The following is a 12,898-nucleotide window of genomic DNA, read 5'->3' as shown; positions in this document are numbered from 1 at the left end:
GTACTGGATGTGGACTGAGGACATCAACAGCTAAAAGAACTGTTCTCAACTCAGGATATAAACAGCAGAGTCTTCTGTTTTATAAACTTCGTTTCGGAGAAAACTGAAAAAAAACAATCCTTGCTTTGTTACTTTGCCACAATGCTTTATATATAGTAGATAAGTTTGTAATTAATATCACTATAAATCTGTAACAAATAATCATTACAAACCTATGCTCACTGTCAGGCAGCTACATTCTGGGTAGGAAGATGGACAATAAAGAAGATATATCAATTATCCACTTCTGGGTATTTATCTGGAGAATACAAAAATACTAATTTTAAAAGATAAAGGCATCCCTATGTTCAATGCAGCATTATTTACAATGGCCATGCCACAGAAACAACCTATGTGTCCACTGACGAATAAATGGATAAAGAAGATGTGGTATACACACATGCATGCACGTGCGCGCGCACACACACACACACACATATATAAAATGGTACATAACTCAGTCATAAAGGAAGGTAAAATCTTGCCACTTGTGACAACCTTGGACCTTGAGGGTATTATGCTAAGTGAAGTAACTCAGATGGAGAAAGACAAATACCAAATGATTTCATTCACATGTGGAATCTAAAAAAAAAAAACGAATAAACAACATAAAGCAAAACCAAACTCAGAGAGAACATACTAGAGGTTACCAGAAGGGAAGGGGGTTGAAGGGTAGCTGAAATGGGTAAAGGAGGTTAATTATATAAGATGATGGATGGTAACTAGACTTGTAATAGTGATCACTTTGTAGTGTATATAAGATGTTGAATTATAAGGTTGAACACCTGAAACTCATAATTTTTTAGGAAAGAAAAGAAATTAATTATATAGAATGTGGAATTAAAAGACACTTGCTCCTTAGAAGAAAAGCTATGACCAACCTAAACAGCATATTAAAAAGCAGAGATGTTACTTTGCCAACAAAGGTCTGTCTAGTCAAAGCTATGGTTTTTCCAGTAGTCATGTATAGATGTGAGAGTTGGACTATAAAGAAAGCTGAGCATCTAAGAATTGATGCTTTTCAACTGTGGTGTTGGAGAAGACTCTTGAGAGTGCCTTGGACTGCAAGGAGATCCAACCAGTCAGTCCTAAAGGAAATCAGTCCTGAATATTCATTGGAAGGACTGAGGCTGAAGCTGAAAATCCAATACTCTGGCACCTGATGAGAAGAACTGACTCACTGGAAAACACCTTGATGCTGGCAAAGATTGAAGGCAGGAGGAGAAGGGGACAACAGAGGATGAGATGGTTGGATGGCATCACTGACTCAATGGACATGAGTTTGAGTAAGCTTTGGGAGTTGGTGATGGACAGAGAAGCCTGGTGTGCTGCAGTCCATGGGGTCACAAAGAATTGGACATGACTGAGTGACTGAACAGAACTGAACTGATATAGAATGTGAAATCATGACAAATGCCAAGGAGAAAAAAGAGAGCAAAAGAGGGATTTAGAAGATGTGTATCTGTGTGTGTGTATGACAGGATGAAGTGAAGTGAAGTGAGGTTGCTCAGTCGTGTCCGACTCTTTGCAACCCCACTGACATCAGGCTCCTCCATCCATGGGATTTTCTAGGCGAGAGTACTGGAGTGGGTTGCCATTTCCTTCTCCAGGGAATTTTCCCAACCCAGGGATTGAACCCAGGTCTCCCACACTGTAGACAGACGCTTTACTGTCTGAGCCACCAGGGAAGTTCTGTATGACAGGATAAAAGGTATTTAAATTTTAGGCTGGCCAGAGAAGGCACCCATTATCCAAAGTACATACAGAGAAGAGCGAGAAATTTATGTCACTGCTTATTATAAGCACAAGATATTGCTGCCAAATTGGTTGTTATTCTGGGTGTGAGTCAAAAAAATTCTTGTTTAGCTAAAAAATGAAACTTCTAAAATTGATGGTAAATTCTTGACCACCACTGATTCTATTAATTAAAAAAAAATACCCAGATAATTAGAAATACAACAGTCTTGTATCATATGGGTTATGCTCTTCACATTGCTCTAGCTGGTTTTCCATTAGAAATCTGAAGAATGGTCCATGCTGTTCATTAGAGTAACAGACGAATAAATATGCTAATGTACTCTCCGAGGCCCAAGCCACTCCCTAGCAAAGCTTTTGGTGTTTAAAACAGAGGATGAGGTGGCTGGATGGCATCACTGACTCGATGGACATGAGTCTGAGTGAATTCCGGGAGTTGGTGATGGACAGGGAGGCCTGGCGTGCTGCGATTCATGGGGTCGCAAAGAGTCGGACACGACTGAGCAACTGAACTGAACTCAACTGATACTGTATTGGTGTTTTTCTTTCTGGCTTACTTCACTCTGTATAGTAGGCTCCAGTTTCATACACCTCATTAGAATGGATTCAAATGTATTCTTTTTAATGGCTGAGTAATATTCCATTGTGTATATGTACCACAGCTTTCTTATCCATTCGTCTGCTGATGGACATCTAGGTTGCTTCCATGTCCTGGCTATTATAAACAGTGCTGCGATGAACATTGGGGTACATGTGTCTCTTTCAGTTCTGGTTTCCTCGGTGTGTATGCCCAGCAGTGGGATTGCTGGGTCGTATGGCAGTTCTAGTTCCAGTTTTTAAAAGACTCTCCACACTGTTCTCCATAGTGGCTGTACTAGTTTGCATTCCTACCAACAGTGTAAGAGGGTTCCCTTTTCTCCATACCCTCTCCAGCATTTATTGCAAGTTTTTAATTGTTTTGTGTGCCTCAATTTCCTCATCTGTAAAATGAAGATAGTAAACTACAAACATTACACGGTTGATATAAGGAAAATGTAGGTGCAATTGAAGTCCTCAAAGAAAAGTATTTGGTGAAATAAGAGCTGAAATTTTTCCAAATTTGATGAAAACTATAAACCCACAGACCCCAAAACTCAAAGAATCCCAAGACAAGAAACACAAGAACACTATACAGAGATACACAATGAAACGAAAACCAAACAACCCTGCTAAAAACTACATCAGTGGTTCTCAACCAGGGATTATTCCTCCCCATTCCTACTCCTCTGGGGACATTTGACAAAGATATTTTTGTTTGCAACAACTGGGTGAGGGAAAGTGTGCATGACTGGCATCTAATGCGCAGAGGCCAGGAACGCTGCTAAACATTTTATAATGGAAAGGACAGCCCTCACAAAAATCAGTTACCCTGCCTAAAACATCAGCAGTACTAAGGCTGAGAAATATGGGCCTTCCCTGGTGGCTCAGATGGTAAAGAATCTGCCTGCAATGAGGGAAGAGAAATACTAAAAGCATATAATAATCAAAATGCTTAAAACTAGTGAAAAGAGAAAATCTTAAAAATCTTATCCTTATCATATCTTCTCATCCTGACAAATACAGAAAGTACATGAGATTGCAATATTAAGCATTTTTTGTAAATCACATACCAAGGTTAAGCCAGGAGCTGAGTACCAAGAAGTAAAGGTGCCCAGACCTGTAGAGCTACTTAGAGGGATTCCCAGTACTCACAAGTCAATGTGACTTTTTAAAAAAAAATCTGAATTTAGGGAGCTACACAATGTGCAGCTTCTATCTTCAGGAGAAACTGAAGATTCTGCTCTGTGGTCTTCCTGACACTTAATCATAGGTAAGAAGTGGTGGGGCCAGGATTTGAACTGAAGTCTGTTTCGAAAATGCATCAAAATAATATTAATAATACAAAATATAAGATCATAAATGTGCTTTCAGTTTACTAGTTTCGGTCTTCATAACATGTTAATATATATCTATGCTGCTAGAGCACTGGTCCACTACAAATTTACTCAATTACTTTGGTAGTCAGGGACAGCTGTGGTAAAGCATATCAGTCTATATTTCTTCATTTTTGTCTGTCAATTAGAGGAAAGAAGAGTAACAGTGGTCACAGCTATGGCAGGAACTGTGTATATCATTTACTGAAAATTGTTTATAGTTTAAAAAAATTTTTTATGGAGTACAGTTGATATACAATGTTGTGTTAGTTTCTGCTACACAGTGAAGTAAATCAGTTACACATATATTCACTCTTTTCTAGATATTTTTCCTATATAGGTCATTATGGAGTATTGAGAAGAGTTCCCTGTGCTATACAGTAGGTCCTTATTAATTATCTATTTTATATACAGTTGGAGGAGGAAACGGAAAACTACCCCAGTATCCTTGCTTGGAGAATTCCACGGACAGAGGAGCCTGGCGGGCTATAGTCCATGGGGTCGCAAAGAGTCGGACACGATTGAGCAACTAACACAGTTATATACAGTAGTATATATGTCAATCCCAATCTCCCAATTTATCCCTCCTCATCCCTTCCCCACTGGAAACCATAAGTTTGGAAAACTGTTTACAGTTTTATCTTTAAGATGCCTACTCTGGAAAAGAGTAGGAAGAGGTGCTTATTTTTATTTGGTTCTGTCCTCCATGGGGAAAAAACTGAGACTCACTTCTTTCAAGTATCAGATCTCTTTGGTCAAGCTAGGTAGATTTCAATCAAATGCACACAGAGAGCTAGAGACATACACTTTTTTTTCTGAATGGTTAAAACAAAGTCATACTAAAGGGAAATAATGCTAAGGACACTTACAGTAGCGTACTAATCAACAAAACTGTTTAGCCTAGAATAATCAAAAATTCATCAGTGCTCTAAAGGCATAAAAGCTGAGTTTTGTGTCTTAAGAAGTTATCTTCCAAGGTTCAAAAATGAATATTCAACACAATTAGAACAACCAAGCCAATCATCTTTAGTAAAGGAAATAATAGATTAATATGTGTTTTACTGAGGAAGTATAAACATTAATTGGAAAAGGAAATGGCAACCCACTCCAGTGTTCTTGCCTGGAGAATCCCAGGGACGGAGGAGCCTGGTGGGCTGCCGTCTCTGGGCTCACACAGAGTCGGACACAACTGAAGCGACTTAGCAGCAGTAGCAGCCTAACATTAATGAGGGCTAAAGGAGCAGGCAATGTATAAATTATCCTGAGCTTCAAACAGTTAAAAGGTAACTTCGCAGTTGCTTTTTTGTTTTCTTCTAACTTTACCTGGATACTTTATTTTCCTTCCTCTTTTTCAGGTGGTTCTATATACAAGTTATAGAGAATCAAAAACAATTGAAATTTGATGTAACTTATCATTCATTAACTTTGCAAACATGTTTTGTTTCCTCCTTCAATCAACTTAACTCTTTTTATAATCCTGTATGCTACCTGTAAGTGAATAAAAAGTTCATACTTACTTGAAAGAACAGTCGTAAGGAAAATGTAGTCTGAAAAGGATATGAGTCCACATTCTCCAAGGGTGTAAAATATACTGCCTTCATCAGCAAATTTTTCTCGTTCCTGGGCAATTTTCTATTGAATGTATGGGTCCAACCAAAAGATAAAAAGAAGATATAACAGAATGAGAATATAAATAGTTAGAGATGAATGACCATTTATCTGACAGTTTTATGCTATTTATTATAAGCATTTCTCTGATAGCCATTCCAAATTAATGGATCCTTTACAGTTTTTAAGATGATTAAAGTTATAAGCAAAAGATGATTTTGTCTATTTGCTCCAACACTGGCTTAATGTGAGCAATGAAAAGTTTTCAGTTTTATGAACTCCTGCCATTTAAGAGGCCCACTTCAGGTCTGAATTTGTTTCTGAGTTTGAAAAACAATCCACCTTTTTCTATAGAGGTATAAAAGGTAGAGAAGAAAAAAAAATCAGTTCTAAATACCCAAGAAAAACAACTAGTGATTAGAACTAGTAATCAGAAATGAAGTTAGCAACTATTGTCAACACCCACCCAAATGTTCAGAAAATTAATTTCTGAAATATTAATTTTAACTTTTACCTTATGAACCCCAAGAATCTTAGTTTTTGAAATGTAGAACAGTTTACAGAGTAAACAGCATCTCTGAAATATGTCAAATCAGACATACACATCAAGCTTTAGGCATGATATAATTTAGTTATATTTACTGTTACTTTGGTGGAGGCTCCTAAATTTTAGCTACTTGAAGAAACTCTCCTATAACTTAGTTTTAATTCTAAGTACATATTTATTTTCTTTAATCTATAAACTCACAAACAGAGTTAATTCTCAGGTTCAGAAATGGTCTATCTGGGAAGCAGTCTATTCCTGGGTGTTTAAGGGAAACCTACCCTTTTTTTTCTGATTCCCTACCAGACCAGAAACTTAAGAGGTGACATTGATGATAGTTTCAAAAACTGAAAAGGATCCATGAAAGAGTTAGACTTGAAACTCATTTTTATAAGTTTGACTCATTTTGGACCAACCAAAGAAATTTCAGGAATTATTCTAGATACCAAAAAAGGGAGAGGAGGTTTTAAAAACCCAAACCGAACAAAGCGCAGTCAAAGTAATAATATCATGCAAGCACAGAGTAAGCAGCAGCACTGCAAGCATAACCTTGGGAGGAGCATCATGGAAACTAAACCAACAAGCACCACCACACCATCATCCAGATACACAGCCATCCAATAGGTTACCTCTGTCTAGTGAAGATCCCATCATACACACAAAGGAAAGAAAACTGGTTAACCAATGGAAGACACGAGGACCGAATGAATCACCATGACCTTCTTAGTAAACCCACTCAAAATAGCCTCTCCTGGATATTTGCTTACAATATGAAACAGCAACGATGGAAAAGGCAAAAATCCACAGCTCAATTCCAATGAAGCAGTAAGAGGTTTTGATGGCAGTTTCTACTTAGGAAAGGGCTTCTCTGACTCATTTGTGATGGGCAGAAAGCCTGGTCTGGCCTAACAGCATTTAGAGATTACTTGCTTGAGCCAAAAGCAAAAATGAGCCCACAGTCCAATTAAGGTTAGACCGCATACCACACTTGATCTTCTACCAACAGATTATAAACACCAATTTCAGACAAAAAAGGCTACTGGATGAAAAGAGAAGCAAAGTTGTTCACTGGGAAGTTAATATTTTAATTTCTCAAAAGAAAATTGTACATTTTTGAACATTATCCAAGATACTGCAAAGGAAAAGCATGTGAATAAGAAAAAAATATACAAAATGAGAACAGGCTGTCAAAGGCATACAATCTTACTTGCTAGAATAAATTTGAATAGAAGCTGAGTAACCCATATTAATTATGTAATGATCTTACAGAGATACTGCTATAATAAAAGAAAATAAATAGTGTATTGGGATCCAGAAGTTGAGAAACAGACAAAAATCTAAGGACAAACTGAAAGGAGGACCAAAAAAGCATATCCAATATTATTTTTCTAAGAATCATCTGGACCCTGCTGCTGCCCAGAAAATAAAAAGACAAATCTTAAGTTTGTAACTTTTAATTTTGATGTAATTTCAAACTTAGAAAAGTGGAGGGAACTGTATAAGGAATTCCCATATGCTTTTTATTCAGATTCACCAACAGTTTACATATCTCCTTATTTGCTTTATCATTTTACATATCTTCTTTTACATTATATCAAAACTTGGAGACATGCCCCTTTAGACTTCAATACTTCAATAAATATTTCCTATGAACAAAGACATTCTCTCATATACTACAGTAAAAATTTGATAAAATTTGATAAAATCAGGATATTTAACACTGATACATATTATTACTTGTAATCCACAGTCTATTATCAAATTTAGTGAACTATCTCAGTAATTTACTTTTTAGCTATTAATACTATCCCTCTATAGACTTAACGGAAGCAGAAGATATTAAGGAGAGGTGGCAAGAATACACAGAACTGTACAAAAAAGATCTTCACGACGCAGATAGTCACGATGGTGTGATCACTCACCTAGAGCCAGACATCCTGGAATGTGAAGTAAAGTGGACCTTAGGAAGCATCATTATGAACAAAGTTAGTGGAGGTGATGGAATTCCAGTTGAGGTATTTCAAATCCTAAAAGATGATGCTGTGAAAGTGCTGCCCTCAATATGCCATCAAATTTGGAAAATCCAGCAGTGGTCACAGGACTGGCAAAGGTCAGTTTTCATTCCAATCCCAAAGAAAGGCTCAAACTACCACACAATTGCACTCATCTAATACGCTAGTAAAGTAATGCTCAAAATTCTCCAAGCCAGGCTTTAACAACAGGTGAACTGTGAACTTCCAGATGTTCAAGCTGGTTTTAGAAAAGGCAGAGAAACCAAATATAAAATTGCCAACATCTGCTGGATCATTGAAAAAGCAAGAGCATTCCCAAAAAACACCTATTTCTGCTTTATTGACTATGCCGAAGCCTCTGACTGTGTGGATCATCACACACTGTGGAAAATTCTTCAAGAGATGGAAATACCAGACCACCTGACCTGCCTTCTGAGAAATCTGTAGGCAGGTCAGGAAGCAACAGTTAGAACTGGACATGGAACAACAGACTGGTTCCAAATAGGAAAAGGAGTACGTCAAGGCTGTATATTGTCACCCCGCTTATTCAACTTATATGCAGAGTACATCGTGAGAAATGCTGGGCTGGATGAAGCACAAGCTGGAATCAAGATTGCTGGGAGAAATATCAATAACTTCAAATATGCAGATGACACCACCCTTATGGCAGAAAGCGAAGAAGAGCTAAAGAGCCTCTTGACGAAAGTGAAAGAGAGTGAAAAAATTGGCTTAAAGCTCAACATTGAGAAAACAAAGATCATAGCATCTGGTCACATCACTTCATGGCAAATAGATGGGGAAACAGTGGAAACAGTGGCTGACTTTATTTTTGGGGGCTCCAAAATCACTGCAAATGGTGGCTGAAGCCATGAAATTAAAAGATGCTTGCTTACTCCTTGGAAGAAAACTTATGACCAACCTAGATAGCATGTTAAAAAGCAGAGACATTACTTTGCCAAAAAAAGGTCAAATCTGCGGTTTTTCCAGTAGTCATGTACAGATGTGAGAGCTGGACTATAAAGAAAGCTGGGTGCCAAAGAATTGATGCTTTTGAACTATGGTATTGGAGAAGACTCTTGAGAGTCCCTTGGACTGCAAGGAGATCCAACCAGTCCATCCTAAAGGAAATCAGTCCTGAATATTCATTGGAAGGACTGATATTGAAGCTGAAACTCCAATACTTTGGCCACCTGATGCAAAGAACAGACTCATTTGAAAAGACCCTGATGCTGGGAAAGACTGAAGGCAGGAGAAGGGGATGACAGAGGATGAGATGGTTGGATGGCATCACTGACTCAATGGACATGAGTTTGAGTAGACTCCAGGAGTTGGTGATGGACAGGGAGGCCTGGCATGTTGCAGTCTATGGGGTTGCAAAGAGTCAGACACAACTGAACTGAACTGAACTTTCCCTCTAGTCCAGGATGTAGTCCACAAACATAAATGGCCTTTAGTTGTCATGTCTTTTTAATCTCCATTAATCCAAAAGAGCTTTCTTTGCCCATCTTTGTTTTTTCCTTTGGAGGTTTATTATTATTTTCCATTGTGGTAAAATTCACATGACATAAAATTCAGCATTCTAACCATTTAACCATAAAATGTGTGGGCTTTTTGAATTTGGTTTCTTTCGCAGATCATGGTTTTTGATGGTCCATCTGTGTTGTAGCAGCAATCAGTATTTCATTCCTTTTATTGCCAAATAATATTCTATCGTATATATACCATAAATTGTTTATCCATTCATCCATTAAAGGATATTTGAGTTGTTTCCAGCTTTTGGCTGTTGTGAATAGTGCTACTATGTACATTCACGTACAACTATTTGTTTGACCATCTGCTTTCAATTCTCTTGGGTATATATCTGGGAATGGAACTGCTGAGTCATATCACACATTTATGTTTACGTTTTTGCAGAATTGCTAAACTGTTTTCCACAGCAGCTATACCATTTTGCATTACTACCAGCAATGTAAAATGGTTCCAATTTCTCCACATTCTGAGTTTATTTTTAAAATTATATCCATCTTAGTGAGTGCAAACTTGTATCTTATTGTGGTTTGATTTACATTTCCCTAGTGTCTAATGATGTTAAGCATCTTTTCACGTGTCTGTTGGCCATTTGTATTATCTTCTTTGGAGAAATATCTATTCAAATCCTTTGCCCATTTTTTGAATTGGGTTATTTGTTGTTGAGTTGTAAGGTTCTCTATATATTCTATATACTAAACACGTATCTGATATAGGGTTTGCAAATAAATTCTTTCATTCTGCTCATTGCCTTTCACTCTCTTGATTATGTTCTTTGGTGCATAGAAATTTTAAATATTGATGAAGCTCTCAGCTTGTCTATTTTTTTCTCTTATTGCTTGTGCTTTTAATGTCCTATCTAAGACTTCATCACAAAATCCAAGATCATGAAGATTTACCTGTTTCTCTAACAGTTCTGTAGTTTTAGCTTTTATATTTAGGTCACTAATCTATTTTGAGTTAACTTTGTATTAATGAGAGGTAGGGACTAAATTCATTCTTTTGTATGTAATATCCAGTTGAGCCCATACCATTTATTGAAATGATTATTCTTTTACCATCTGGTACTCTTGTTGAAAACAAACTGACCATATATATGTGAGTTTATTTCTGGATTCCTCATTTCACTCCACCTATGTGTCTATTTTTATGCCAGTACCATGCTGCTTTTTTTTTTTTTTATCATTTTTAAACCTGTGGTAAAATGTACTTATCATAAAATTTACCATGTTAACCATTTAAAAATGTACAATTTGGTGGTATTAAGTACAATAACAACATTATATAACCACCACCACTACTTGGTTCCAGAACGTTCTCATCACCCCATTTGGAAACCCCGTATCCATTTAGTCACATTCCACTGCTCCTCCCTCTAGCCCCTGGAAACCACTAATGCACTTTCTGTCTTTATGGATTTACTTTTTCTGGATATTTCGTGTAAATGGAACCATACCTAGTTATTTTCTTAGTGGCCACTCTGTGGATTACAATTAACATCTTAAATTTACAGCAATCTAGTTTGAATAAATACCAACTTAACTTGAAAAGTATTTTAAAAAATTCTGCTCTTGTAGCATTCCATTTTCCTTTATAGTATTTTCACAAATTACATTTTTATACAGTGTACCCATTAACATAGATTTTTAAATTACTGTCTTACGCATTTGTCTTTTTAATCACAGAGGGATAAACAGGAGTTATAAACTACAAATAAAATACTGCCTTTTTAATTTACCTATGTTTTTATCTTTGCTAGTGTTATTTCTTAATATAGCTTCAAGTTATTATCTAGTGTCCTTTCATTTCAGCCTTAAAGTATTCATTTTAGCATTTGGGGGTAGAGTAGAGCTACTACCAACAAACTCCCTCAGGTTTTCTTAATCTGGGAATGGTTTAATATCTATCTCCTCCATTTTTGAAGAATAATTTTGTAGATATAGAATTCTTGGTTGACAATTTTTTCTTTCAGTACTCTAAATATGTTGGCCCTCTGGCATTCATAGTATCTGAAGAGAAACTGGTTGTTAATCTTATTGTGTTTAGGTTGTATGTTGTAAGTGAAGTGAAGTCGTTTAGTCATATCCGACGCTTTGTGACCTCATGGACTGTAGCCTATCAGACTCCTCCGTCCATGGGATTTTCCAGACAAGAGTGCTGGAGTGGATTGCCATTTCCTTCTCCAGGGGATCTTCCAGACCCAGGAATCAAACCCGGGTCTCCCACATTGCAGGCAGACGCTTTACCGTCTGAGCCACCAGGGAAGACTTGTATGTTGTCAGTTGCTTCTTTCTTGCTGTTTTCAAGATTCAGCAACTTCAGCTTTTGAGAGTAATTATGTGTCTCAGTGTGGGTCTCTGATTTTTTCCTATTAAGAGTTATTCAGCTTCCTGGATGTGTAGATTCATATATTTAATTGAATTTGGAATGTTTTCAGCCATTATATCTTCAAATATTCTTTCTGCCCCTTTCCTTCTCTCCTTGCCCTTTGAAATTCCTATTATACATATGTCAGTATACTTGGTAGTGTCACATAGTCTCTTAAGCTCTGTTCATTTCTCTCTCTTTTTTTTTTTCCTGTTTTTTCAGACTGGATAGTATTAATTGACCTACCTTCATGTTCACTGAAGATTTTTCCTGTGTATTCAAATCTGCTGTTGAACCCCTTCACTAAAATTTTCCTTTCAGCTATAGGAAATGTTTAGTTCCAAAATTTCTATTTGATATCTTTTTTATTTTATTTTTTTACAATTTGTATCTTTATTGCTATTACTTCATTCTCCTTGTTTCCGTTAAGTTCATTAGTGTACTTTCCTTTAGCTCTTTGAAGATACTTAGGACAGTTGTTTTAAAGTCTGTTTATAGTAGGTTCAATATCTGAGCTTTCTCAATGATAGTTCCTATTCCTTTCTTTTCCTGAGTCATACTTTGTTTCTCTTCAAGCATAATTTCTCACCGAAAATTGAACATTTTATTTATTATAATGTGGTAATTCTGGAAATAGGGTTCTCCCACCTCCTCAGGGTTTGTTGTTGGTGCTGGTGTGGGTTGTAGTCATTTCTTTAATAATTTTTCTAAATTCTTTTGTGAACACTTTGTCAAGCATAGTCATTCAAATCTCTGTTTCATTACCAGCTGATGATCTGACAGAGATTTCCTTAAGTTCCTGGATCCAAAGGGTGGGAAAGACAAACTCTCTACATGCTTGCAGATTGGCTCTGTGGTGGGCATTTTTTCAATGCTTAGCCATTGTTTACCATTCTACCTTTGACTTCTTGCTTTCATGGAAGCTAAACATCAGCCAGAGATCAAAGTTTAGGATCTGTTGAGGTTTTCCTCTTAGTAGTCATTCAGCCCTAGCATGTATATTTCCTTCCAGATTCATGACTATATTTGGCTTCTTTACAGTTTTTGACCTTGAACAATTTAAAAAGTACAGGTGAATTATATTGCAAAATATG

At 36.8% G+C, this 12,898-nt stretch overlaps 1 protein-coding gene across 4 annotated transcripts in view; it reads right to left on the bottom strand.

Annotated features, from left to right (window-relative positions):
* The window catches only part of MICU1 (mitochondrial calcium uptake 1), a 224,317-nt gene that overhangs the window by 124,223 nt on the left and 87,196 nt on the right, over window positions 1-12,898 (bottom strand). For 2 of the 4 annotated variants that reach the window (XM_040242494.1, XM_040242496.1), the window contains 2 exons: window positions 6,528-6,533; window positions 5,264-5,378 (listed from right to left, as the gene is read on the bottom strand). In XM_040242494.1, coding sequence (XP_040098428.1) covers window positions 5,264-5,378; window positions 6,528-6,533 — 121 coding nt within the window. The remainder of the gene's footprint in view (window positions 1-5,263; window positions 5,379-6,527; window positions 6,534-12,898) is intronic. The other 2 variants (XM_040242495.1, XM_040242497.1) reach the window with 1 other exon arrangement.

The sequence above is a fragment of the Oryx dammah genome, unplaced genomic scaffold (genome assembly GCF_014754425.2).
Source record: "Oryx dammah isolate SB20612 unplaced genomic scaffold, SCBI_Odam_1.1 HiC_scaffold_6, whole genome shotgun sequence".
Lineage (NCBI taxonomy): Eukaryota > Metazoa > Chordata > Mammalia > Artiodactyla > Bovidae > Oryx > Oryx dammah.
Note: the sequence above shows the minus strand (reverse complement) of the source record. Positions and strands in the feature narration are given on the sequence as shown.